This window comes from Vespa velutina, chromosome 1 (assembly GCF_912470025.1).
Source record: "Vespa velutina chromosome 1, iVesVel2.1, whole genome shotgun sequence".
NCBI classification, from domain to species: Eukaryota; Metazoa; Arthropoda; class Insecta; order Hymenoptera; family Vespidae; genus Vespa; species Vespa velutina.
This window is the reverse complement of record NC_062188.1, coordinates 5,390,394-5,418,144: the sequence shown is the minus strand read 5'-3', so window position 1 is coordinate 5,418,144 and position 27,751 is coordinate 5,390,394. Positions and strand designations below refer to the sequence as shown.

Genomic DNA, 27,751 nt, shown 5'->3' with positions numbered 1-27,751 from the left:
CTATATATACTATATAATGATGTAGTACAAGATGAGATAGTTCGTAAAACAGCCACAATGGTGCTGTCATCGAGTTTAATCGATGTTAAAAGCTACAATTTCACTCTATTCGCATATGAGAATATTTGGCGGTAATGCGGAATAAATAAGTCTATTTTATACTGCAAATGTAATAACTACATATATATAAAAATTGGTTAGGTTAATAGAAATTTTTCTGAAATAGTGCATAATAATATTTATAATCATCATGAACATGGATATAAGTATGGATGCTAATAGTGGAGGATTTCTAAACGATACTTCATCGGTTTCTGGAGAAAAAAACTTGAGAAGAGCACAAAATATTGTTCCTGTAATGATTGGTCAAATAATACGTTCTTCTGGCGATTTTCAAATTTGGGAGATACCAGTTCGTATGCTTACATTTATTGGCATATTACGCAAAGTTAATGAATCTACAACAAAAATCACATATGAAATTGAAGATGAAACCGGTAAGTATAAAAGTTAAATTGATGCCATATAATAAAATATAATATATATGCAATTGTAGAAATTGTTAATATATTATAAACATTGCAGGTACAATTACAACTCTTCGATGGTTAGAAGTAAATAAAAGTACGCCAGAACCAACATTAGAAATAAACACTTATGTTCGAATATATGGTCTTCTACGTGATCAAAATGGAGTAAAACAAGTCTTCATAGTACGTATATTACCTCTTGAAGATCTTAACGAGTTAACCAATCATTTGTTAGAAGTCACTTATGCAACATTGAAGGCAGAACAAATATTTAAAGCAAACAATACGCACACTGTTTCTGTTAATGTGGATGATAATTCAATGTTTAATAATGATTGCACTGGTATGAGTACAGAACAAGCTATAGTATTTAAAATAATACAAGCTGAAAATGAGACTGAATGTGGAATTGAAAGAAACGATATTAAAGCTCGTGTACCAGAAAGGATTTTACATGATGTTGATCAAATAATTCATTTCCTTACATCTGAAGGACACATATATACTACACGTACGGATGACCATTTTAAAGCAACTTAAGCATATGTTATAATAATATATTACAGTACTGTGGAAACATATAAAAAAATATTATCCTTACATTTATATAACTTAACAAAATATATATTTTTATGTTTGATATTTTATTAAAATTAATTTAAAATGATAAGTATACTTCACCTAATCAATACTATTTAAGTCAATAATTTTACTCATTAGATTTTATTTTATCTTATATTGCTTTATATGTATCATCATCATTTCTCTCCTAACGACATATATATATATATATATATATATATATATATATATATATATATATATACATATATATATACACGTCCTCGAAAAATGGTTGTTCAAATACAAAGGATATATATATATATATATAAGCATAAAATATGGGTATTATATTTTATTTTACACTCAACATGGAATATCTACGGAATTTAATTATTATGAAATTATTTTATGTTCCATAAATTATTACACAAAACTTTGATATTACACATCGTTTCATTCTTTTTTTCTTTCTTTTTTTTTCTTTTTTTAGTTATATTATCTTGTAATTAAAAATATCATATGTACATTAAACATAATACTATTTCTAGGAGAAGTTTAAAATAAATTACATTATTTTCAAAGAATCTAACAATCAATCATAAGAATGAAGTTTGTTCTATTGTCGAATTGAAACAAAAAAAGAAACGCTTAGGAAAATTATACTTTATCTTTCTTTTAATGAAATATAATTGACCAATATGTTTCTATAGTAACGGTTTAATGTATTCCATAATTTATATTGAATTAATTATATCGAAAATGAAATCTTTTATCTTACCATATCGCGATATAAGAACATGACATATATAATATATGTGTATATATATATATATATATATATATATATATATATATGTATATATAATATATATATATATATATGTATAGTATATAATATACAAATATGTAGAAAAATAATTAAAGAGATAAAAGGAGAATAAATTTAATAAAGAATTTAATTACAGTGGCGGTCATTTTAAGGGATGAAAGATAGCCAAAAGTTGATATGTATATATGTTCATGACTTTACTAATACGCCATCTGTACAACTAAAAATTTTTATCGTAATTATTTTTAATATATAATCATTCTTTTTTTTATTAATATAATTATGAATATATTTAAATAAATAGCTACATTGTCATAAAGAAGTAATAAATTAATAAGTATTTTACTATATATGAGCCACTGTTAACTTTTTATTAAAAAATGAATTATTGACTTTTATGATTTCATTGTTTAAATAATAATTCATTTCATTTATTTATGACATTCATTCACCCTTGTCTTTTAAACACAAAATAACTTATTTAAATAACCGATAATAATCATTACTTTCATTATTTCAAATTACTGACACTAGAAATCATACAGAAACAGTCTTCTATAATTAAGGAGGAAGTACATGTGCATGTAATAATTAAATTAATTGGACTATGCACATTTCATTTTATCCAAAGTAAGAATTAGTCACCAATCCTGTTGGTATTTTCGATAGTCAAGTATTCCACTCTATTATACAAATATATAAACATTCAATGGCATTACAGTTTCAATTATGTATGTAGCACGCTATGCAATGTTATTTTGTATTTACATTATATTTGGGTATCTATTTCTTTTTATTCCATTATATACTCTATTCACAGGACTCTGTTGTAGAAGTTTTTTAATTTCTAGAAACAAACAATTAATATATTATACTTTCTAAAATTTTAAAATTCCTTTAAGCATGATTTATGATTAATAATTAGTCTTTAAATAGATTACCTTCTTTTTGTTCATTTGAAAAGTCTTTGTCAGGGAATGCAATATCGAATGTGATGTACAGAGTACCATGAAGATTATTATTTTCATAGTTAGGCATGCCTTCTCCTTTTTTCCTGATCCTTGCACCTGGTCTAGTGATTTTATCCCTTTGAATAGTCACTTTACGTCCATCTAAATGTATTATATCCATAGTGAAACCTATTAAAGCATCTTGCATTGAAATAGTTACATTTGTGTATAAATCATCTCCAATTCTTTCAAAAACTGGATGAGGATCCGTTTTAATTCTGCAAAAAATTTTTTTTTTTTTTTTTTTTCAATGTTATCTCAAATAAGACAAATAATATATAATTATTAGCTATAATTATTATTTTAAAAGCTCACTTCAGTATTAGATCTCCTGGTTCACCATCAAGATGTGGCTCTCCTTCAGCAGTGAATTTAGTTTCTTGTCCATCTACCATTCCAGGTTCAACTTCTACTTCTAGGATTCGTTCTTCATTTACAAATTCAACATTTGGACATTCTGAACAAAATTGTTGCTGCATCATTTGGAATCTACCATTTCCTAAATTAATTGTCACGAATTCTTGTCTACAATTACACTTCCTTGTCCCTTTGGCAGCTTTTGCAACCACTTTATTTCTTGTTATCTCAATAAAATTGCCACTGTATAATTCTTCAAGTGTAACAGATAAATCAACTACAACGTTAGAACCTCTAGGTGTTTCCTGTTGATGATTAGAATCTCCAGAAAAATGAAAACTAAAGTCTCCGAAGAAGCTTGCAAAAGGATTAGAATTATCCATCGAGCCATCTTTCTTCACACATTCTTCTCCACATCGATCATACATTTTTCTCGTTTCAGGATCTGAGAGCACTTCATAAGCAGCTCCCAAATCTTGAAATTTTTGGGAAGCATCTGGATCATCTTTATTTTTATCTGGATGCAATTCCTTAGCTAATTTCCTATAAGCTTTCTTTATTGCATTTGTGCTCGCGCTACGTGGAACACCGAGGATGTTGTAAAAATCCCTCCTGTAAGGAATAATAAAAAAAAAAAATCGTTATAAAAAAATATTTAATATAATATTTATATATTAAGAAATTTTTTTTATGATTGCGGCTACAAATTGTTATTCAACAAAATAAAGGTTATGTACGAAAGAATGATTTACAGTTTGAAATAATAGGATAATAAAATAATAATATATATTTATATTTACCCTGCTAATGTAATTATTATACATATCGCCAAATTTATAAAAAACACCGAAATATATTTAATCGCTGCCATCGCAGCAGACGTTACAACAAACACCCCGTAAATCGTGGGTGCTCGTGATTGGTCCAGCGATGAAATCAAAGTACGTTGGTATGTAACACTCGTCGAAGAAGTTAAATGAACTCATTTCTAATCTGTTGGTATTACTATTTCTAATATTTGATAAATTTTCTTATACGAATGTTTTGTTTATAAAAAGATGAATTATATACATGTACGCTCATATAATATCGATCAATAAATGTTCCTTTATCGAAATGAAATGATTTATACAAATCATGAATTTATGGCGTTTTCAATAAACAAATTATGTTCGACCAATTAGAATGCTCGAAATTGATAAACAGATGGCGCTAAGAAAAAAAATCATAGCGCGACTTTACTTTTATTTAAACGTGTAAGAACGTATCGTGAGGCACGGCATCAACATCATAATCAAGCTACTTTTTGGAATTTAAGTATTCTACAGTCAAGTTTCATCTTATAAAATGTTATATAAAGTAAGTATAATGTGACTTATTATGAATTTTATTGTGAAACATTGACAGTATCATGGCATTGAGTTGATATTTGTTTCACGTGAAATACAGATTCTGTGTAATTTCGAATCTTCTAGTGAAAATTTAGTCCTATACTAAAATTCTAATTAATAATATTTACAATCTCAGCTGGTGACTGCTAATAATCGTCACCGTTCATATGTAGATTGTCGTATTTATTATTTTCATTGAAAAAAAAAACGTTACATTAGGCATTTAATGTTATATTTATCGTCATGAAAATAATATCAATATGATTAAGTAAATATATTGGACGTACGTATCGGTGAACGAAAAGAATCGTACGATTTAGTGACTTAAGAATATTTATTTAAAATACTACAAAATATCATCGATCTAAAGTTTATCAGATATGTAATGCGCCTAAAGGCAATAACAGTAAAGGCGCATGTTAAAGTCATTCATACATGCACTTTGGTTACCGTAAGCGTTAAGCCTGCCTATTGTTCCGAGGAGATTGTAAGATTTTTCGTCCTTTCTATAACGCACCATACCTTCGAAAATGGCCTCTCCTGGATAGGTTTGAAATTGTATCGAATAATCGATCCAAGATGATTCATTCGAATTAATCGGCACCTTCGCTTGTTTAATCGTCCTTAAATATAATTTGGCGCAAAGCGAATATGGTGCCATCATATTGTTTAACACATCCATCAGATATTTCACGCTATTTTGTACTCCCATGTCGTTGAGCGATATATCTTTCGATTTGTGACACATGCACAGATTGTTGGGTATGCCGGCCATATTGCACGTTCTATGATTGGGTATAGGTAAAAAAAAACTTATACCACGAGGTATCTTCCCACTGGAAATTAGATCTGCTCGTAGTCTCAGAGATTTCTCTTCAACTTTTCTTGGATCTGCTAGATCTTTTAACGTTTCATGAAGATCAAATGGAGTTGTGAGACTACGCGTATTCCTTCGCATGTTAGCCCATGCCACCGGATATTTGTTTCTCCACCATTGTGGTAAAGCTAAAAATGCGAACGGAAGACTGTCCTCCATCTTGCCTTGAAAGGTTTGACGAAACTGTCCGAATCTCATACCGTGATCACTCATCACTATTAGGGCCGTATTGTTGAGTAGATATTTTTTCGAGAGGACATCAAGTAACCTGTAATAGCCCTCATCGCCCAATTGCGCAAAATTCAAATAATCGTGGGTTAAACTGGCCATCCAGGTAAATGCAAAATAAAGGTCATTCGCAAACGTTGTTGCTACTTTTTCGATGTAATTGAGAAGATTCTCAAATGTTAATCTTGTTCCAACACAAAGATTTGCGTTTAATTTGTTGGTATTACCGATATTGTTTTCACTTTCGACACAGAAAGGTCGTAGATAATAGTCCGTTGGTTGTATCTTAAATCCTGGCTTTAAATAATTGAAGATACTCATGTGACAAGCATCCTCGCCGAATATCGTTCGATAGCCAGCAGAGCTCATGGTTTTCCAGATGAACGGGCATTCGTCGAAAGTCTTCTTCTCGTGCTGCCAACAGAGTTTTTTCAACTCTGCTGTATTTAGACCGGACAATACAGTTACCAAATTTGGATACGTATTATCGGCTACTTTAGTATAACCCAACATCTCTGCTGCTTTTAAATCTTCCAGAATTTTCACAGTTTTTGGCATACTTCGACGAAAGTTTAATCTTGAAACCGAGTCAATACCTATCACCAGGATGCTCAGTTGATTTTCAACGGGATTTGTTTTCTTCACCTTTTCGCATCTTTCCTCTACATCCGGTTTTCGAGGTACAAAGGCGTGATAATCTTTGTATATTTTATCGTTTCCTCGCCAACATTCGACTTTTACAAATTCCGCCGTCACTTGGTTGTCTTTACTGAAGAAGTAACACTTGTCGTTGTATCTGCAAATAGAATTAAATTTGTTGAACGGTTGAGTAGACAAAATAGACGATACTTTTTACCTTATTATCTTCGATCATACTAACATATTAGCATTATCGTTGTTTTTCTTGCGTTCAAACGCATTCCAACAGCAATTAACAATATCCGTTGATTTGTTATAGTAAAGCATTTGCGAGAGCGGATTTACATATACCAGAAAGTTATTAGATTCTATTAGCGGTGGTATTGTTCCAGCTTTACATACGATAGGCTTTTCCTTTTGTATGAAACGCATAATCGCTCGATCGAACGGTTCTATAGCTGGTATTTTGCAACCACTAGTGCTTACTAGATAACCAGAATCAACCGTTGACGTAATAGTCTGTTCATAATTATCTAAAATGAATATTTATGACTGATTATAAGTTTATTCGATTTATTATTATTATTATTATTATTATTATTATTATTATTATTATTATTATTAATATTAATAAGTATATATTAATAATAATTAATTATAAATAATTATATTTTAACAATACTGCTTTCATTTGACTAACCTTCTAAATTTTCCTTTTCGATATTACCGAAATTAATTATACGAAACTGTCCAGTAGCGAAACTGTTAATAATTACTAATGACATTAGTAGGAAAATCAATATGCCGATTAGCCATCTTCGTAATCGAAAGACACTTTTCTGTTTTGTAGATTCGAATACGGAACTGGCAGTTTGACGTACATTATTTTGCACGATTTTCCCACCATGATGTACTGCCTAATGAAAAATCGTATGACCTTTACGATTTATATAATATTATCGTCTTTAACAATTTAATTTATGTACATATATCACTTTTGCTTACCACGTTTGGAAAAAGATTATTACGCATACCAGATCGGACGTATTTGCCGGCCAATTTTGAACATTTAGAATGTAATACAGTATTGAAGATATACATTGCTTTCGATGTAGCATTATCGTAACGTCGATAGCCTGTTATCAAATGTTAGATATTGGCCAATAAAATGATCTTATTGATATATGATAAAAAGATTGAAGTATAATATTGATGAAAAATGATAAAATAAGAAAACGCATAAGAAAATAAATATCAAATATTGAACTTGATTAATACCGGAAAAGATAATAATCAAATTTTGGTGAAAAATCGATAAATAAAATCATATTCGTTTGAGAATAATTATAATGCAGGAGTAAACGGAAGAGTGTTTCCTTACTGTTTTAAATCCTTTCAAATTGAAGAGATAATATTTAATCATCAATGTCTACTGCTTTCTGTTATTCTAGTATTCGTGATCTGTAAAAAAATATCAAGAAGAGATATTGTTAAATTATTACTTTTGATTCAGTTTAATACGTATTTTTACATATGCACTTACGTATGGAACTACGTATACATACTTTTGCGTTCCAAAAAGCAAGGAGGATGTCATTGATTTGCATGGAAATCATATGTTTCATGAGATTACAGGTTTGTTTAAGTGTTGAGATGCCTTTATCTCTTCAAACTCACTGAGGCTCGCTCCCGTTTTGTCGATATTAACTCGGTAACTTGATGTGTAGCGAACAGTTCATTGTGAAATATGAATCAAAATATTGGTTTTCGCATAGTTAACAATTGTTCTCTAGCTCTGCCTCAGATGTCGCATATTTTCTACTTTTTCTTTACTTGCTAGGAAAAAGTGAAGTCCTTTAAAATTGATAATGATCACACATTATCATTCAAATTATACATAGTCCTTTAAAATTGATAATGAATCATTAATGCCTGTTGTTTTGTACTGTTGACGTAATGTTCTGTAAAAAGAATATCAACAAATGGTTTTATATTTTAACATTATTATTTTTTTTTTTTTTAAACTTGAAAATCTATTTGCATACGCATATACATACCTGTGCATTTAATACGTTAGAAAAAGTAACGTAAGCGTAATTGAATTAAATCAGAGTCATCTCTCTATCTCAACGTTTTAAATCCTATAAATTGTTCTTCTATTTGTTTCATTTTAATATATTAACAATCGATAAAATCATTATCTAATTAATTTTTCCTTAAATGGCAGCGGATAGAAAAAAACGGTTGCTTGGATAGATAACATATATCGCGATGCGGCAATTGTAAGATACCACGTATGAAAATGACGACTTCTAATGCAATTCGATGCACTTGCCTTGTGTTTAATATATTAATAAAAGATATGTGACTTTGGATTAGAATTATTAAAGAAACTTGGCTTCACATGTTTCCACTAAAGACCGATATGTAAATAGATATGTTAAAAGTGTTCGCTTCAAACAAATTTATTCATTATCCTGTTGTACTTCCATCTTTTTATTGTACGACGATCATCGCAATATGTCAAATTAGTATATTTCATTATGCGAATTAAGTTGACGCACATCGACGAATAACTCTTCTTTTTCTTTTTAGCTTTCTTCCGTTAATCTTAATTCGTTCGTTCATGAATGAAATCTCGTTCTTTCTCGTCCACGAATGAAATCTCGTTCTTTCTCGTCCACACTTGACACGTAAAATAAAGAAATATTCAATTTAAATCCATGATTCATTGTCCATATTTTCGTTCGTGGGATTCTTCTTTTTTATAAATCGTAGGACGATCAAGGTATCCATCGATGTCCTCCAGGATTTATATATTTCCTGAGTGACATCTCTTCTTCCTTCTTTTTCTTCATTCTAACATATCTCTCTTATTTCCTTCGTTGTCCTCCAGTACACTTATTTACGTCAAGTCTCTCATGGGAATCGGCCTGGGTCCGAAAAGCCGATTCCTTTTGGAAGACGTTCCACCACGTCGCGCCGTGGAGCGCCAGGACGAGGCGTTGCCGCGTGCCGGCAAACAGCAATTAAATGCCTGCGGGACTCTGCCAGTCGTTCTTTCGTGAGATCTGACGAGGAGAGGAGAGAAGAGTACCTCTGGTCGATACCAACATGCGTGCGCGCGGGCGCACCCTCGCGAGTTGAGCTTTTATCACGATCTCTCTCTCTCTCTCTCTTTTTCTCTCTATTTCTTTCTTTTTTTAAGCACCGCGAGCTTTAAATTATCTCTCATTTTCATCTTTCTCTTTCCATCTCTTTCTCTCTCTCTCTCTCTCTCTCTCTCTCTCTCTCTCTCTCTCTTTGTCTCTCTCTCATTAGATTCTTTATCAAATTTATAAACCTGTTAATTGATTATTGCAAATATTATGTCGTTTGGGAAGTTTTTACAAATTTTCATTTATTTTCTTTTTTTCAACGAATATTAGCGCGAAAGCCTATTAACGTTCAACGTAATCACAATTCAATTCAATTACAATTGTTTACTCGATAAACAGATTTATATTTGTCAAATTTGTGGATATATAGGGAAACAAAGCTTTTTATTCGAAAGAAGAGAGTCACCGTAAACAGCAACATCCATGTGGTCAGACCTGGGAATTCTGTATTGCTTATATACAGAATATTAATGTTGTTATATTAACGTTGTTATATATATATATATATATATATTTTTTTTTTTTTTTTTTTTTTTAATAAATTTACATAAATTCCACCGAACTAAAGGCTTTTAACTTGATTAAATTAGATAGAAATGAAAATATTTAATAATTGTATTAATTTCTTTATTATGATTAACGATTATTTAGCGTTTTTCTAAAGATTAAAAAATTTGCCTTTTCGTTTTCATAACTAATCATTTTTTATAATATTTTTCAGAGAAATTCTCACTATAATTTTTTTAATGCATATTGCCGATAATGTCAATGAGATATCACGAGACATAAACACAATGTGACAGTTTAGATTTGTTTCATTTATCGTTCATTAACTATAGGATTTATTTAATATATACGATTTTTAATTTAAGATTTGAAGCTTCTTGTTACCGTTAGTTAAAAATAAACAACTCGTATAAATGATTTAAAATATTAGTTGATTAAGTAGATTTTTTCCTTATCGACAATAGATTACCAATTGACCGAATATTTACTATAGAACATCAGTAGATATCCAATTTTCCGACATTACCAGTAAGAATTTAGGGATTATATAGATCGTATTAGTAAATGTACGAAATGATAATTGTAGGAAAAAAAGAGTTCGTTCTTATCGCAATAAAGTTTCATGTAATCTTAAAATTACTCACCTTATTTAGATTTTCAAAAGATTCACTTAGACATTAAAATTTTTTAATGTCCAAGTGAATCAATAGGAATAGTTTATAAAACACATTATCTACCTTCTTCGTCTCATAATAATGGTTTATTATTGAAGTGATATAGTTATAATGATTCGTAACGTGTCTGACTACAGTGATACGTTTTATAGCTAGAGAAATGTTTATACATGGATTATACAATATTTACAGAAACCCGAAGTCGTAAGCAATAATTTTTGGACAATTTTACGAGGCTCACGGCAGGACGATGATTTCTCACGGCGGCCTTCTCTATCCGTCCACATCGGAGAACTTGTTCATTATTCACACCTGAGAACGACTTATGCGACACATATCACGACATGTATTTTTAGGTACACATCGAAATTACTTATATTATGAAAAATTTGGACCTTACGCTCTAATGCGTAATCCAAAGAGTGTTGCTTTATTTTATTTTATTTTATTTTATTTTATTTTATTTTATTTTTTCTTTATACCCGATTACGCTATACTTAATTATAATTATAATCCCAGTTGATTTTCGTAAAAGAGCTACGATCCGACTCTTGCTCTTTTCAAAGTATTCGATTTTCTCCTCTAGGTTTTTGCTTCTTAACGATTATTTACATTTATATGTAACGCTGATGCATTACGTTTAACGATTTTCGTGTTAATGAAATTTTGCCGTTAGAAAACGATAACAAAAAATTATAAATGTATTAGAAAATTTTCATCGATGAGACTATAAATAGACGAACGGAAATTTTGCAAGGTACAATTTCCATGTCAGTTCTGGATATTTGAATTTTTTCAAAAAGCAAAATATCGTCGTTAATATATTTCAATAATCATTTTTTCACTTTAACACGTTGAATTCTCTATCAATCGACATTTCCATCTAGTATCTTTCATTCTTTTCTTTTTCTTTTTTTCAATTTAGTATCATATATATATTTTTTTTTTGTTTTTTTGACTAGATTTTACTCTTCCTTTAATTAACCTTGCGAATATTTTTGTAAATAAATATTTTAGACGTCATCTATGATATAATTATAACGTTCAACGTGTTAAAGGATACATTTAGTAAGATATTTAGTCGCAAAATTTTTTGGATTGAAAAAACATTTGTTCATTAATTCGATAAAATCATTTCTATATCAGAATTCCTGTTAATAATTATTATTTATATTTTCAATATCGATATTTATTCTTCTCCCGCAGAATAATTTAGTTATTCAAATCATTATTTAAAGATAGTGATTCTATAAGTTCACGAATTTTTAATATCACTCATTGTATTATTCGGTTTTCGCAATTACATAAGCAGAAATTCCGATATTTTATACATTTTAATTATAAATAAAAGTATCTCATGAATACTTGATAAATGTATAAAAAGCGAACGCATTCGTTTTTATTTCATGAAGTACGTGCTTGTACTTAACGACAGTGTAAAACGAAGATGAAATCATAATTACGCTTAGAGAACATATTCTATAGTATATATTTTTTACTATATGATTATGTTCGATATTTTTGACATTATTCGTAATATCATTTATATTATATTGGGATTAAAGTTGACTGATACACGCTTGCATCTCTTTCTCGTATTCGTTTCAGAGTTTTTACTTTAAAATTTGCGCGATAAATATCCGAAATAAATATCAGTTTTATAAAAACGCGACGATATATATTATCGATAATTAGAGATTATTTATTTGATTTTGATTTTAAATAGTAATAAGACCGTATATATATATATAATATATTATATATATATAATATATATAATATATATACACATATACCGAATGAGAAACAATAATTTATTACACATTCGACTTTCTGCGAATTATAAATTCTCTTTGCAACGAATATACATTATGTGTATGTAACACGTTTGAAGAATAAATTAATGAATTTATATAATAATATACAATAAGTATAATTCGTCCATACGTTTTTGTCATTTATGATAAAGACATTAGTTATATAAAAGAACGTTAAAAGTTAATTTTCTTTAAACCCGTGGAAGACTCGGACGATATTAAAACGATATATATCTTTACATATATATCCATCTATATATAAAATACTGTTTAACACGAAAATCGTTAGTTGAAGTAACGCATAGCTGGAGAAACACCGATTCTCGTGTACATGTTTGCATTTCTTCGTATGTATGTATGTACGTATATGTATGTATGTATGTATGTATACATGTATATATGTATGCATGTATGAATTGTACGTATACATACGTATAAATTTCTTTGTACGTATACGTACACGCGTATGTATGTATTGATTTATGTTAATATGTATATGCGAATGTTTGACGCGAAAGTAGACGTTGTTTTGCACGGCGAATGAGAGTTCTATTGCAGCGGAAGATTGGGCGTTCTATCGATAGCGGTAGCGCGTTAATTAATTAGAATGAGAGACACGACGAGACTTTATGTACGGCGTTAGAATGAGAGCCAAAGCTCTCATCTCTTCCTCCTCTTTTTATATTTTCTTTCGTGCGCACGAGTAAATGACGATATAATAATTAGTTTATTATTATTCTTTTATAATACTATAATACAAGATATAAGTACAATGGTTTAGTGATTGCAGGCTGCTCCTCTCATATCACAGCGAGGGGCGCTGCCGGGCCCGCCTCTAAATTACACCTACACATATATATGCATATATAAACATATATATATATATATATATATATATATATATATATATTTATATATATTTATTTATGTGTGTGTGTGTGTGTGTGTGTGTGTATGTGTGTATATATATATATATATATATATATATATATATATATATATATATATATGAGTGTGTGTATATTTTTTTCGCATGAGCCATTATTTTCTCACTCATTCTTGCATACTTACTCACGCACACGCATTCTTTCATCTTGCTCTCAAGTTTTCCTTTCTTTTTTCCCTTTTATTTAAAAAGGGAAAGTTTGACACGTGCTCTCCAAGTGTATACAACTCACACATTCACGCCCCTTCGCTCGAATACAATGATTTTTTATTCTTATATATATATATATATATATATATATATATATATATATATATAGATTTATATGTATACATTTTATGTATATATTTATAGAATAGCTTTAGATAATTCTAAGTGAGGTGACCATCACTGTCGCGAATGGACGGTCAGAGTTCAGGGAATTTTAAGTCGACGTGACACCACGTGTCTTTTGGCTCACACTTTGTCCGTAATTACTGATTTCATTAATCGGCCAAAGTAAACGAGCTCAGTCTAGGCATCGCGTTCTTCTTTGAATCCCTCACCCCAAAAAGGTTCGACGTTATCAACGAATTCTTAGAGGACCCGATCGCGCGTATTTCGAGCATACAAATGTGATGTATTCATTTATGTAAGTGTTTGACCGTTTGCCTGTATATCTGTGTGTTTGTGTATGTGTGTATATGTGTGTGGATAGGCATTAATTAAAAAGAGCAAGGAGTAACGCGAAACGGTCCGGTTTCGAAATATTTCCCGGAGTCAATGACTTCGTATGATTTTTGCCCCCTAAGCTATCTGGAAGCAGTCAAATATCGAATCGATTTACCTATCGATCATTTCTACGCGTTAAGACTAGTGTTATAATAGGAACATGATGTCGTCATTCGTTTATCCGTAGCACCACTGTATAATATAGAGTTATGGATATATTAAAGGAGAGAAAGAGAGAGAAAGAGAGAGAGAGAAAGAAATAGAGAGAGAGAGAGAGAGAGAGAGAGAGAGAGAGAGAAAGAGAAAAAAACGTAGATCTCGTTATCATTCATTTATACATTAATTATTGATATCTATTAGGTAGGAAAATAACACGAAAGAACATTTAATGTTCTTTGAGTTTTGGAACACTGATGAAATGAAGATAGAAATAAAAGGGAACAGTGATACCGGACAAACCGTTCTTCTGATATTCGGCTCACTCGAAGAAATGACGACGGCGGGAGCGGCGCTGTAGTCCGTTTGAGTCCCGAGATTAATAATAATCATAATAATAAAAAAAATGCACAGGCTCATTTTAGAGCTCGTTAGTCACGGGAAAACGTTCGACGTTGGTCGTGTTCCTTCTCTCGTATCGTTATGGTCACTTCCTTTTATGTCACTCGGGGACGGAGGATAAATCGTAAACTCCATTTTTCGTGGATGAGCCAGTCCGTGGGTCCGGTCGGGACTTAGCGAAGGTCCGATCTCTTCTCCTCCTGCTTTTCTCTCTTTTTTTTTTCTTTTCTCTTTTTTGTTTTGTTTATTATTATTTCTATACTGTACATAAATAGCGAGTTACGGATTTTACAAGAAAATCCAAGGATATGTCGAGGTTCACGCGGCGAGCCCTTCGCCTCTTGGGGCCGAAGGTGGCGGTAGTCTCGCCGTAGGTGGTGTAGCTGCGTTCTCTGTTCTACTTGGTGGCTCTCTGTCGAAATGATGTTGAAGAGGGTCGCCGGTGCTCGTCGTCCACGACGGAACACTAGCCGAATTTTGATTTCCGCTGTTAGAGGAAGGTGTACCCGGCGAATGAGACGGCGATGGCGTTTGGAAAAGCATCGAGCCTGTTGGTATCGCTGGTTTGCCGTCGACCAAGGGCCCGTTGCTGGTTGGTGCCATCGGTTGTTTGTCCCCAGGGAAGCCTCCTCCGTTTCCACTGTACACGGAACCGAATAGTCCTGCGTACTTTGCCGCGCCTACCGAGTGTGCCGGCAAACCGTTGTTACTTTGGATCACCGATATCTCGTTCAGCTGTAAAGTTAACGTTTAGGCCTTTCGGTTAGCTTTAATCGGGCGTAATTACCTATAAATCGAAGTGAAAAAAATAATTGATCGTTAACAGTATCGATGATTTGTCCATTAATCTGACGATACTTTCAATGATACTGACATAATAAGATAATGAAGATAAAAGTAAATTGAGGAGAGGAGGGGGTGGTAGAGGAAAGATAAAAAAATCGATAACAATAAAATTTATCATTTCTTCTAAAAATTGTCGTTAGCGTTTTTACGTTGCCACTCACCTTTTGCTGTACTCCGTTAAGGAATGGCGCGGGTAGATAAGGATAGAAGAGATCCGGCCGTCGCTGGAGGAACTCCGAGTCCTTGGGAGTGATGGGCAGAGGTGGCAGATCCAACGACATGCGTCGTCCTCGCCGCGAGGCTCCGTTGGTCCACATATGGGTTCCCATATGTACCTGCATTGAAATAACAAGAGAAAGAGAGAGTTCAATATCAGTTTGACCTCCGATTTGTATTTATATTTTTTATTATTTTTAGCGCTAGTCTATCATCGAGCTTGCGAATTCATATGTTATGTATTGGCGTTAGTAGAAAAGCAATAGCGGCTAGCCGGTTTAATGAAAAGTTTTTGGAGCTGAGGATATTATGAAACAGATAGAAAGGTATGAAAGGAATTAGAGAGAAAGAGAGAGATATATATATATATATATAGAGAGAGAGTGAGACATTTTATTGTTTCATATCTATACCTTTAAATTACCCTTGGTGGTGAAGGCCTTCTGGCAGACGGTGCATCGGAATGGTTTGTCGCCAGTATGAGTTCTCATATGGATCTGGAGCGCCGAAGATGATGAGAAATTCTTATTGCAAATCTGGCACAAGTGTTTACTCGGCACGCCTGCAAACATATACACACAGTTTCGCTCAGGTGGCCGTTCGATTATTGCTTCGTGATACTCGACGTTATTTTCTCTTTTTTTCTTGTTTCTCTTTTCTCTTTTCTTTTCTCTTTCTTTTTTTTTCTCTTTCTTTTTTCATTTTCTACGAGTTCAACTTTCGTAGTTTTATTGAAGAAAATTGAATAATTGACGAAGCAACGCGTTTCGAATAAACCTCGAAGAATATTTGGGAAATACAATTAGAATTTGATTTCAGACATTTAGAGTTTTCGTATATACGAAAGAAAGCAAAAGATGAGAGGATGCGAGGCGTGCAAAAAAGAAAGCTAGTTGCGGTAGTGAATTAGCGATGTTATTGAGACTACAGCGTAAAGCTTAGAGAGTTAAGAATGCGCTCGATGAAGAAGCGAATTAATTTCCTTTGAATTTAAACAGAAAAACCACTTACTGGGTGGTCTTTTTGGTGCCGGAAGATCACCCTCGGGTGGAGATCTCTTCATTGGTACTGCCGACTCGATTGACGCCGGTGGTACCGGCGGTGGTGGTGGTGGAGGTGGAGGTGGAGGTGGTAAACTCAAATCGTCGCTGCACATAGGACTCCTAGAACTCTCGTGATCCTGGCTTTGTTGTTGATGTTGTTGTTTCGCATCGGTGAAGAGATGGGGTGGCATATCGCGTATTTTGTGTGTCAGCATGTGCTGTTTCATATTGCCCTGCGAATTAGAATCGAAACTTTCTTTAAATCTCTTAAGGTTAGGAAAATTAGAATATTTTTTTTTCTTTTTTTATTATTATCGATAAACTTAAATTTTTCATTGGTTATTCTATGAGGATAGATCTCAACGATATTTATACTTTTATATCTTAATTTAATGGGTGCGTTCACCCGGTTGAATGAGCTGGAGTAGAAAAAGAAAATGACCACAAAATTTTTCTTATTGTAGAATACATTTTTTTTGGCTTTTTTTTTGTTTCTTTTCTTTTTTTTTGTTTTTTTTTTTTGCTTTATTTTCCTCGTTTGAACCCAGCTCAATCGACTAAGTGAACTCACTATGGAGCGTTAAAGTCGACATTGGATGAAGCCTGCATGATGCTGGAGTCCCTTACCAGGAAGACGTGGTCCGAGGTGAGAAGTCCGAGGGCGGGTGGCATCAGCGGGGGCAGGCGGACGGTTGAATAGATAGACGTCAGCCCCCGCCCCCCTCCGGTCCCGGTCCGCCCCCGGTTCTTCCGTTCCTCAGGCCTCCGCCGCCTGCGTTTGGGTTTCTCCTCGTTTCCGCTAGTCGACGTTCTTCTCTCCTCGCTCTGATATCGGTTATTCGTTTGTGGGGCGCCCTTTATGGCAAAGGGCTTTCGTTGCTCCGCGCACGAGGAGCATACGTCCGATCCAGCATTCTGAAATTATCGTACAATAATGGCCTGATCCAATTTCCAAACGTTCCAGATCTAAAGCGTTCAATTCGATTCTGAGCTTTTTATATTTTTATTATCGCGATCATACTCTATCGATTCGTTTCTGAAAAACGTCGGATAAAGGAGCGAAGCTCCTCGTTTTTAGACGGAAAAGAATTACCTTCGTCGAAAATCCTCTGTCGCATATGCTGCATTTAAAAGGCCGCTCCTTCGTGTGACTTCGATAATGAATCTCCAGAGCAGAGTTGCACGCAAATGTCTTGTAGCAGATATTACACGTAGTGTTTCCACGTACTGGAACAAATTTTACTGTTTAACATCGACATCGGTTTAGTTATTCTTTTGGCTTTTTATTTGTTTTTTATTCTTTTTTTTTTTTTCTTTCGTTATTTTATTTTTTTTGTATATCATTTTTGTATTTTTTTTTTCCTTTTCCTCTTTTTTATATATACATTTAGATATTTCTTTATATTTCTTGACTCTTTCGTTAAAGCAAACTACGCGTCTTTCTTATCTTACGTATCGTAATTTATACACGTTTGTACGTGGAAATATTGTTATCGAATGCTTTGTAAAATGCAGCGCGAGTGACTCGCTATCGAAAGGAATCGTGCTGTGAATTTAATCGAATTGCTATTATAAGAATTCAATTTACAATAGAACGTTGCAATGATGATTATGATATTTGAATAATCGTTTTATACTTGGAACATTCAGAAGGAGTAGGGAGAATATTGTGAATACGACTGTATATTGTAACATATTGTTTATTTAATGAAATACATATGAAATATTAGGCGTTAACTCAGCAAGAAATTTCCAAATATCGATAATATCCATTGCGAGAACTAAAACCTAAAAAAACCGTTGAATTCAAGTACAATGATGCAAATCCGATCTGTCTCCATTCAAGAACGCGAGATCGTCGTAGTTTCGCGGCTTTTCTCGAAAATATCAAGGGCGTGTTGGGATGATACGTCAGAAACACAGAGAACTGGAAGTTGCAAAAGTATGATCGAAAATGGAGCTAAACACCTCGACGAAGTTATAGTGAGTTATAACGGACGGTATGAGTGCTAGGTCCGGCTACACCACAACGGGCATTGATGATGAATTAGGAGGGAGTGATTGGTATTGGTCAAGCAACGAGAGAAAGAGATAAAAAGGAATTTCGAAAGAGAGACAAAGATCAAAATTGAAAGATAAATAGATAAATAGATAGATAGATAGACAGAGAAAGAGAGAGAGAGAGAGAGAGAGAGAGAGAGAAAAAGAAAAAAATAGAAAAAGATAAAAAGCAATGGATTTTTGGCAATGGGGAAGAGCAACTGTCGTAAGAAAGAAAGATGAGAAAAATCGATAATCGGATGAGAGAAGGAAGGTGTAGCAGGAACTGCAGCTCGTCCTGATGCTAGCAGCGCCTACCTGCTGGCCCTCCGACAGCTAGGCCGAGCGGATTGTAGGTCGATGTGGCAGCAAGGACTGCCGATGTAGTGAGGGAGGCTAGTGGACCGCTGGCACCGCTGCCAGGAGCGACGGTATTCATCGAAGTGACACTGTTTATGCTGGAGGAGGATCCCATGGTGCTGGTGGAAGGCGAGGAGGAGACCGTCTGCAAGAGGCCTGCGAACATTCCGAAAGGATGCGCGTGATGGGGTGTCGTCTGGGGTGGCGGCGTCGCTGCGGATGATACCGAGGCTGGCGTCGATGAGGCTCGAGGGGTGAGATCGAGGGGTGCCCCACCGGTGGGAGGACTATTGCTCTTGTCGCTGCCGTTGTAACGATGATAGGAAGGCGATCTCGCGACGATCGAGGCCGTGCCGGTCGCCGTAGTCGTGATCGTTCGCACTTGATTCTCCAAAGCAGCCAAAGAGGTCGAGAAGGTAGATAGAGAGATTTCTTTTTGTTCGCTTTCCTCGTTCTCGTGATCCTGTTCCTCCTCGGTGTCCGGGATACACCTATCGCGATTGACCTCGCACCTTTCGTCGTCCTCCCTGCGATCTTCCTCTTCGTCTTCTTGCTCTTCCACTTCCTCGTTGTGTTCTTCCATGTATCTCTGCTGCTGTTGTTGCTGCTGTTGTTGTTGATGATGATGATGTAATTGATGTTGCTGTTGCTGTTGTTGTTGATGCTGTTGCTGCTGGGGTTCTTCCTTAACGTCTACGTCGTTTTTCTGGTGTTGTCGTTCTATGGTAGGCTGTCGGGAGGGTGGAAATCCTAGGGAGAAACCCGCGCTCGTCGGATGTATAGGTGGAAATCCTTGAGGTAGGAAAGAGGCTAATGGGTGATGCGAATAGCCAGGGGGAAATTCATTCACTTCGTCTGCCTGTATCTGTTCCAAACTGAGATCGGTAGGCTCACCCGTGTGCAGACGTATGTGCTGCTGTAGTACGAGAGCGTTCGTGAACTTCTTATGACAAACGGGACATTGATGAAACACTCGAAGCTGTGGCTTCGCACGGTGTACACCCATGTGGGTTTTGAGGTTGCCCTTCGTGGTAAAAGCTCGCCCGCAGATTTTACACTTGAACGGACGTTCTCCTGTATGCGTTCTATAATGCATTTGTAGGGCGCTCTTGCAAGAGAGTACTCTGTGACAAATAACGCATTGATTTGGATCGGTCAATTTGTGTTCGATATTATCGACCAATTGTTGCAATTTCGATGTTTCCGACGTTTTCGTTATTTCGATCAGACTCTCCCAAGAATTGTCGTTGCTTCCGGGTCTTGGAAGGAGACTGGAATATATCGCCGGATCCTTGGCAGGGTCGACGATCATCTCGGCCGCCGACACGGTCGGCGTCACGCTCGCGTTCGCGACAGTGTGATGTGGTATTTGATGATGGCCAGGTGGCCCAGGGAATAAAATCCCGGCGAAAGACGTTTGAACGCTTCCGCTGCTTGCACTGCTACTGGCCGGCGATGCTCCGGGATAGGCGACGATTTGTTGAGGCAAACGACCGGCCGTACCTCGACTAGAAAGATTTTCCGGTTGTTCCTCGGTCTCCTCGTCCACCTCCATGTCACCATCGGCCTCCAATCTGCCACTTATCTTACTATCCATACTACAGTCCTCATAGGTTTGAGGTTGCGAGGGGGGATTAGCCGAAGAAGGCGGTGAAGCGAGATATCGCCTTGTTTCTTCAAAATCTTCGGTCTCCTCTTCCACTGGTTCCTCGGTATCCTCAGGTTCTTTCTTCGGCGTTATTCTATCAGTACCGTCCCTACTAGTCGGTCGTTGCTGATATTGTTCCTGAAGAGGCGAACGCTGTTCCATTTTGATTTCCTCTTGCTCGAGCTGTTGCTTTTGCTGCTGTTGTTGATGATTATCGTGGAAAGAGGAATGGTGGGAGTTGGAGAGAGCAGCTGGGGAGAGGGGCGAGGTGGCCGTCGGTACCGTGGTTACGGGTTTACTCAAGTTTTCCGGTAACTCTTGGTCGTCGCGATGATTAATAATGGGAGACCGGTAAAGGGGTGGCATTCCGGGTAAGGCGAGACTGAGTGGCAGAGGTGGTTGAGGAGGAAGAAATCCGTGGGCCGTAGCCGCTGGATGAAACGAGGGATGATGCGAAGGAGGCGGAGGTGGCGGAGACGGCATCGGCCTCTGACCCGAGGCTATCTGCTGAAGGAGAGGCGGATGATACTTGTCGAGATGCTCGGGGACGGGATTTGGGTTCATTTTAACGTGCGGAAATTTAGCCGTGTGTCTCTGGAAGTGGACCTTCAGGTTTCCCTTCGTGGTGAATCGGCTGCCGCAGACGTTGCATTTAAAGGGTCGCTCACCTGTATGGGATCGTATGTGGATCTGTAGGGCTGAGTCGCTGCCGAAAACCTTGCCGCAGTAACGACATCGGTGCTTGAAGAAATGTTCTCCCCGGCTGCCACCTGATTTCGAGTCGTAAGGCGAGAGCCGAGAACCTTTGCCACCCCTGAAGGCGAGCTCGTCCGCGAGGTTATTAGCCAATAGTCCTTGACTGGCATTGTCCAGCACCTCTTGCGCTCGTTTCTGTAGCATTTCCAAGGTGTTGGGTTCGTGAAGCGGCGGTGGATCCGTATTGGTTATTATCGAGGACGCCAAGGACGAGCTTATCGAGCATAGCGGCGGCATCTGATGAGACAACGCTAGATTGCTATTGTTACTCGTCGTTGGTATGCTCGAGGAGACGTTAGGCGTAGCTGGCAGCGGCAGATTCAGAGGAGAAGCACTGCTGCTAGGCGTAGGCCGTTCTTGTGGTAGATTAGGCGTTGCCGGCGCCGGCGAGCTTTGTTGACGATGACTGCTGCTGGGTGATCGACAGGAAGGTGGCGAGGTCAATGTAGACAATGCTTTCGGATGCAGGACAGGAGACGGCGAAGCTTCCTTGCTATTGGGTGGCTCAGCCGTCGACGATTGTGGCACGGATTGGCCATGAGTAATAGATAATTGTTGTTGCAGCTGACTTATCAGCTGCAATTGAAAAACCTGCTGATGTTGAAGTGTGTATAGCGTACTTTGCAAGAGGGCCAAGTCCTGTAGAGCTGCCTCACTGTCCGCACCACCGGCGAGTGCAGTGGCCGCAAATTGAGCGACGGCCACTTTCGTATTTTGAAGGGCTTCGAGTGTGACGTGACTAGTACCAGCCGGTGGAAAGATCCCGCTACTCGCTCCACCCTCGACGAAGTTGTTATTGTTTTCCGCGTCCTGCCGATGGTGCATTTGCTTTCGCGAGCCTTCTTCGTCCTCGTCCTGTTCGTCTTGCTCGTCGACGCCTTCCTCATCTTCCTCCAAAGGATCCTCTTGATCCTTCTCATCCTCATCTCCGTGATGAGTTCGAGCCGCTGTAAGATCAACCGCTTCGTCTCCTCCTCCACCGCCGCCACTCTCCTCGCCGTCCGATATGAAATCATTTTCCTCTCCTGCAACAGAAAGACGATGGGATTCCTTTAATTAACGCGATCATTTCTTTTCCTCGATTATTCTTCTCGACAAATATCATTTTTGATAAATTTTTCGCTGAAGTATACACAAGAAGAATAGTCAAAGGCCGCGATTTTTTAAAATTTCACTTCACGAGCAAACGACCATCAAGGACAGAAAAAAAACGATAACTTGTGGTTTCATATTATATTCAGGACATACATTGCAACCGTGATAGCATGTCAAATGAAGTAGATAAATATTTTCTCGAGCACGTCGGAGAATCGTCGTCTTTTATCGTGAACACGTCGAGTGTAGGTTCGAAACGGAGAGAACGTGGTTCGTGGTTCATTTCGACGTTCGTTTCGACGTTCGTTTCGACGTTCGAAAGGAACGATCGATTGGTATCGTTATTCGCTCTTTAGAGAGAGAAACGATCGCAAAACGGAGAAACTTTTACGAACAGTCGTGTGGCCGAGGGCCGTTTGCCATTTGTGTCAATGATAAAAAAATGTAAAAGCGTGCTCATTAGTATTCTTCGCGAGGAGGGTGAAGCTCACGATTAATCTCACACCATTTCGTACTAACAATATCCAAGCCAACAACGATCGCCGACCTTCCATGCAAATAATGAAAAATGGAAATCGCACGATTGCTATTCTCCTCGTCGATAGTTAGATGTAGGATCGGTTTTGTACCGTTCAAATCGAATCTTAACGATCGAAAAGTTTTGTCGAACACATAATTATATATTCGATCACTATTATAATCAACACGATGTTTTTAATATTTTCGAAAAGGAGAATAAGAAACGATAAAAGAGAAATTCGAGATAAACGGTTAGCACATTGTTCGTCCACGTTTCAACGCGACTCACGTGTTCGTTCAACGAAAGTAAAAGAAGTGCGCGAGTTTTCAAACACTTTCCAATTGGACACCCAGCGAGATCGTCACGTGAAAAGAAAAAGCAAAAGAATAACGCACTCCCTCGGAATAAAGCGTTTCTCTCGGTCTCGTCGAAAGTGATTCGTACCGGAGGATCGGCTGGAATAAATCCTTGTCGTTGGTTGGCAGCTTTTCTCCTGAGATTGCCTAATGCCTCGACACTCCAGGCGACGCGTTATGCTCCATCGCATGAGCTGCATGACGTTCGAAGAAGAACACTCTCCTCTTTTACAATTCCACGTCTCTGCCAACAATTCTTCCTCCTCCTCTCCCACCTCTCCCTCCTCCTCCTCCTCCTCCTCCTCCTCCACCGCCTCCACCGCCTCCGCCGCCGCCACCGCCGTCACTATTCACCTCCGGTCGGCATTCGTGCGAGCGAGACGATATCTCGCGCTTCGCGTCGGCCCAAGAATAAAGTTAACGTCTCTTCGCGCGTAGGTGGATTTTCTTTCTCTTTTTCTTCCTCTATATACCTATATAGCGTTACTCTCCACGTAGAGAGCGCCAACTCGCGGCAAGATCCGTGATTGAGAAGAGTAGAGTAGAGTAGAGTAGAGAAGAGAAGAAAAGAGAAGAGAAGAGAAGAAAAGAGAAGAGAAGAGAAGAGAAGAGAAGAGAAGCAAAGGAAAGCGTAGTGGGGGAAGCGAGTTCCGCGTACTCGTAACGATCGAACGCGCGACAGCTTGTTACGACCGGTGTCATCCAGCAAGGACGAAAACCGACTGATCGCTCGGTAAAGAAGCAGGCTGGGCATAGGTAGGATCGCGCAATACCACTGTACGCCGGCAACCTCATCCCCACCACTATTCTTGGGATCGCCAGCGATCGTGGCGTCCCACTATCCGCGCGAGTTTCCACCACCACCACTAGCAGCACCACCACCACCGCCACCACCACCACCATCACCACCACCACCACCACGAGCACCAACACCAGCACCACCACCATCGCTAGCAGCACCAGCAGCAGCAACAGCAGCAGCAGCAGCGACGGCGGCAACGGCAGCGGCACTACCACCACTACCACCGGCATCATCACCACCACCACCGTCGCAAGTGGAGGTAGCAGCAGCAGCAGCAGCAGCTCACACCAGGCTACCGGCGACGTTGCTTCGGTTATGACAGGGAGGCGGTGCGGTTCATAAATCAGGGGAAAAGGGGCGGCGCTTGCGTTAGCCACTCACCGACGAGTTATTAATTATTATCTGGCCGCGCTCGATGCACCCTCGCTTTACCACCCACACGATTCCGTGCGTTGTTGACTTTCTCTTTCTCTCTTTCTCTCTCTACCTCTTCCTTTCTCTTCCTCCGACCCTCTCTCATCTTTTTTTTTCTTTTCTCCTTTCTCCTCACCTTTTATCCTTCTCTGTTTCTTTTCTCAGAGCTACGATCCGACACCCACGCGATTTTACGCGATTCCTCGGACTTGGTTATGTAGTCACCTCCTATCGTAGCCTTGCGATAAGCCAACCGGGGATCATAACTAGGTAGGACGTCGCCGGCTTATCCGTTTCCCGTGCGAAATAGCATTAACGCGATTAAGTGTTATCGAGTGCGAACATCGGCACTTCCTAAGGCTTCCGAGCCTCGATCTTTAGCTATAACTTTTGCTGTTTGCCCTGTTTCACGTCATTTTCTTACACGATAATAATTAAAATTGTGATATTGATTCTACTTGACCAAGTATTATAATACTTCATCCTTTCTTTTGTGCATTTCTTTGGTGGGTCTCATAATGATCGAAAAAAAAGATAGACTGTTGCAGGTAGCATGTCTTTTTGTCTTTTATGCAATCTCTTGACAATGGAATTCGGCAAATACGTCAGGAAACGATTTACTACGACTTAAATCATAAACTTGTAAAATGGACTTCTCTCAAAGTGAAACACTTAGTAGGGTTCTATTCTGTCTCTCTCTCTCTCTCTCTCTCTCTCTCTTTCTCTTTCTCTCTCTGTCTGTTTTCGTCTTTCTTCCACTGGTGAAAATTTAACAGACCTATACAACTTACTGACTCTCGTCGGGTGTCCGCGAATGGGCAACAATGCGATAATGGGTCGGAAGTCATATTTCACGTAGACCGTCTCGGCGGCAGCAACAGCTTGTCCGGAGTGCTTCCTGTTTCAGGATTCACATATATTTAACCGCTAAGAAACTACGAATTTGCCTGAGACGGTCGGTGATAGACGATCTATTGACTTTCTCAAAGAAGAGAAATAGAAAGAAAAGAAAAGGGGGCTTGTATCTGGTTTGGGATCTATTGTGAATGGAAAGACATCTTTCTTCTCGTTTTATCCTACTTTTTGACTTGAACCTGTGTTACGTTTTTTCTTTTCCCTTTTTTTTCCTTTTCTCTTTTTTTCCCTTTCTTCTTTTTTTTTTCTTTTTTTTTTCTTGGAAAAATATTTCGTCGGTCAAGCAAAAGGATAGAGTCACATAGCGCTCATGGCGAGACTATACAAGTAGGGTGGTCCATATCGGTGCGTTCTTACGAGTGCAAGGTCGCGAGGGCTGGTCGATAAAAGCAATGACTGAAGGATCGGCCGCGGGGGTCGTTGCTCTCGTTAGTTTCGAGTCGCGACGAGTCACGGCGCATTCGTGCTGAATACAAAAGGGATTCGTATTCGTAATGACGGGGTCGAGTCTTGTTTAAATAAGTTAGCAGTGGCGAGTAAAGATGAAGGGGAAAGGCTGAAGGAAGGGGTAGGAGAGGGTTGGAAGAGGAAGGAGTTGATAAAGGAAAGGGTGGTAGTAGAAGTAATAGTAGTAGTAATAGTAGTAGTAGTAATAGTAGTAGTAGTAGTAGTAGTAGTAGTAGTAGTAGTAGTAGTAGTAGTAGTAATAAAAGGAAGAGGAAGAAAGGGAAAAGGAGGGAACCGAAGGTAAAAGACGAAGGTGGAAAAGGAAAGGGTAAGAGAGAGAGAGGGGAGGGAGGGAGGGAGGGAGAGAGATATAGATATAGAAAAGTGAAAAGGGAGCGAGGAGAGAAAGAAGCTCACCGAGGGAATTTGCACGTGGCGGCTCACGATTGGCTCGCACCTGTCTCCTCGGACCGCCCTCTTTCGTTCGCGATCGTACGGAATGCCTACATACCTAATACGCTTTCTTGCTCGGTCTCTGCATATACTCTTCTTGCGGCGTATCGCGTGCATGCGAATGCACACTTTCTCATTGAGCGAATGCATGTATTATTGCTAAGGCGAGGTGTTGGTAGCGTGTAATGAAGCACCACCACCACCACCACCACCACTAGGCATCACCACCCCTCCCACGAGCTCGCTGCACGCCAACTTCCCCTCCACTGGCGCCCTCGGCGAGCCTCGCGGACGTCAAGGTAGGGAGCCGGAACGAGCTGGAGGGAGTTGGCGCGAGTTAGCGGAAGGTTCTCCAGCGAGAGGAGAAAGGGCATAGGATAGAGAGTAGATATTATACTTTTGTATACGCGGACTTGCGGGGGAGGCTCGAAGCAAAGGGCCGGTACTGGATGAAGAGGTGGAGGAAGAGGAGGAAGAGGTGGTACGTGGCCGTGGTTACACGCGGTTAATCTATCTTCTGGTAGACGCTAAACTGCAAGATGGAGGCCTCCCTCCATTGCGATTGCCATATTTGTAATCGAGAACGATGCTGGCTTTTCGATCGGACGGCTTCCTTTGTTCTTGAGGAGTCGATTGATCGTTACGGAAAATATATATATTATATATATATGTATATATATATATATATATATATATATATACATATATATAAATATATCTATATAAATATATCTGTGCATATATATATATATATATATATATATACACACGTACACACGCACACATACATTCTTTATAGACTCATCGAGAGATTTAGCTATCAGTTAGGGATTAGGGAAAAATTTTCAGATAGAGTAGAACGCGGCATAGGTAAATTCCAATCGTGATTTTATCGTTCCTATTAGCTTTAAATGCTTTCCATAATGGAAAGGGGAGCCGTGGAGAGGGGAGAAAGTGAGGTTGCGATGTACGAGCACGGCGGAGTGATTGAAAAGCGCGCGTTTTTTTTACTCGATCGACAAGCTTAAGAGAGAACGTGTTTCA

General features: G+C 37.6%; 4 protein-coding genes across 11 annotated transcripts in view; 1 reads left to right on the top strand and 3 right to left on the bottom strand.

Annotated features, from left to right (window-relative positions):
* Positions 1-59: 59 nt before the first annotated feature.
* LOC124952358 (replication protein A 32 kDa subunit-like) lies at positions 60-1,170 on the top strand. Of its 2 annotated transcripts, XM_047502101.1 has the most exons (3): positions 60-131; positions 227-497; positions 586-1,170. In XM_047502101.1, the coding sequence occupies exons 2-3, from the start codon at positions 251-253 to the stop codon at positions 1,068-1,070; spliced, it is 732 nt and encodes a 243-aa protein (XP_047358057.1). In that variant the 5' UTR covers positions 60-131; positions 227-250; the 3' UTR covers positions 1,071-1,170. The 2 variants fall into 2 exon arrangements, with proteins under 2 accessions (XP_047358057.1, XP_047358046.1); XM_047502090.1 differs by having other exon boundaries at positions 82-497.
* Positions 1,171-2,273: 1,103 nt separating this feature from the next.
* On the bottom strand, positions 2,274-4,251 carry LOC124952331 (dnaJ homolog shv). Its single transcript, XM_047502041.1, has 4 exons — positions 4,091-4,251; positions 3,249-3,902; positions 2,865-3,151; positions 2,274-2,770 (listed from the first exon to the last, which is right to left on the bottom strand). Exons 1-4 carry the CDS (start codon positions 4,159-4,161, stop codon positions 2,688-2,690), a joined length of 1,095 nt encoding a protein of 364 aa, XP_047357997.1. The 5' UTR covers positions 4,162-4,251; the 3' UTR covers positions 2,274-2,687.
* A 745-nt stretch (positions 4,252-4,996) lies between these two features.
* Positions 4,997-9,944, bottom strand: LOC124952324. Of its 2 annotated transcripts, XM_047502018.1 has the most exons (7): positions 8,483-9,944; positions 7,991-8,386; positions 7,807-7,886; positions 7,431-7,561; positions 7,126-7,342; positions 6,667-6,958; positions 4,997-6,582 (listed from the first exon to the last, which is right to left on the bottom strand). In XM_047502018.1, the coding sequence occupies exons 4-7, from the start codon at positions 7,524-7,526 to the stop codon at positions 5,073-5,075; spliced, it is 2,115 nt and encodes a 704-aa protein (XP_047357974.1). In that variant the 5' UTR covers positions 7,527-7,561; positions 7,807-7,886; positions 7,991-8,386; positions 8,483-9,944; the 3' UTR covers positions 4,997-5,072. The 2 variants fall into 2 exon arrangements, with proteins under 2 accessions (XP_047357974.1, XP_047357983.1); XM_047502027.1 differs by lacking the exons at positions 7,807-7,886; positions 7,991-8,386; positions 8,483-9,944 and having other exon boundaries at positions 7,126-7,362; positions 7,431-7,555.
* Positions 9,945-13,582: 3,638 nt separating this feature from the next.
* LOC124952294 (homeotic protein spalt-major-like) overlaps positions 13,583-27,751 on the bottom strand; it is a 60,396-nt gene continuing 46,227 nt past the window's right edge. Inside the window, exons 1-8 of one of the 6 annotated variants that reach the window (XM_047501924.1) lie at positions 23,765-23,959; positions 19,260-22,730; positions 17,995-18,128; positions 17,529-17,816; positions 16,870-17,134; positions 16,272-16,420; positions 15,804-15,977; positions 13,583-15,531 (exon numbers count right to left, since the gene is read on the bottom strand). In XM_047501924.1, the coding sequence (XP_047357880.1) occupies positions 15,115-15,531; positions 15,804-15,977; positions 16,272-16,420; positions 16,870-17,134; positions 17,529-17,816; positions 17,995-18,128; positions 19,260-22,730; positions 23,765-23,876 (5,010 nt within the window). In that variant the 5' untranslated portion in view covers positions 23,877-23,959 and the 3' untranslated portion in view covers positions 13,583-15,114. Of the gene's footprint in view, positions 15,532-15,803; positions 15,992-16,271; positions 16,421-16,869; positions 17,135-17,472; positions 17,817-17,994; positions 18,129-19,259; positions 22,731-23,764; positions 23,960-27,751 lie in introns of those variants that run through there. The other 5 variants (XM_047501944.1, XM_047501962.1, XM_047501952.1 and 2 more) reach the window with 5 other exon arrangements.

Excerpts from the sequence above, each read along its gene's own strand:
- LOC124952358 (XM_047502101.1), top strand. The coding sequence starts at position 251 with ATGAACATGGATATAAGTATGGATGCTAATAGTGGAGGATTTCTAAAC. Across the intron at positions 498-585 it reads TGAAATTGAAGATGAAACCG|GTACAATTACAACTCTTCGA; the intron begins GTAAGTATAAAA and ends TAAACATTGCAG.
- LOC124952331 (XM_047502041.1), bottom strand. The coding sequence starts at position 4,161 with ATGGCAGCGATTAAATATATTTCGGTGTTTTTTATAAATTTGGCGATA. Across the intron at positions 3,152-3,248 it reads CCAGGAGATCTAATACTGAA|AATTAAAACGGATCCTCATC; the intron begins GTGAGCTTTTAA and ends AATTTTTTGCAG. Across the intron at positions 2,771-2,864 it reads TTCAAATGAACAAAAAGAAG|AAATTAAAAAACTTCTACAA; the intron begins GTAATCTATTTA and ends GTTTGTTTCTAG.
- LOC124952324 (XM_047502018.1), bottom strand. The coding sequence starts at position 7,526 with ATGTATATCTTCAATACTGTATTACATTCTAAATGTTCAAAATTGGCC. Across the intron at positions 7,343-7,430 it reads ATAATCTTTTTCCAAACGTG|GCAGTACATCATGGTGGGAA; the intron begins GTAAGCAAAAGT and ends ATTTTTCATTAG. Across the intron at positions 6,959-7,125 it reads CGAAAAGGAAAATTTAGAAG|ATAATTATGAACAGACTATT; the intron begins GTTAGTCAAATG and ends TATTCATTTTAG.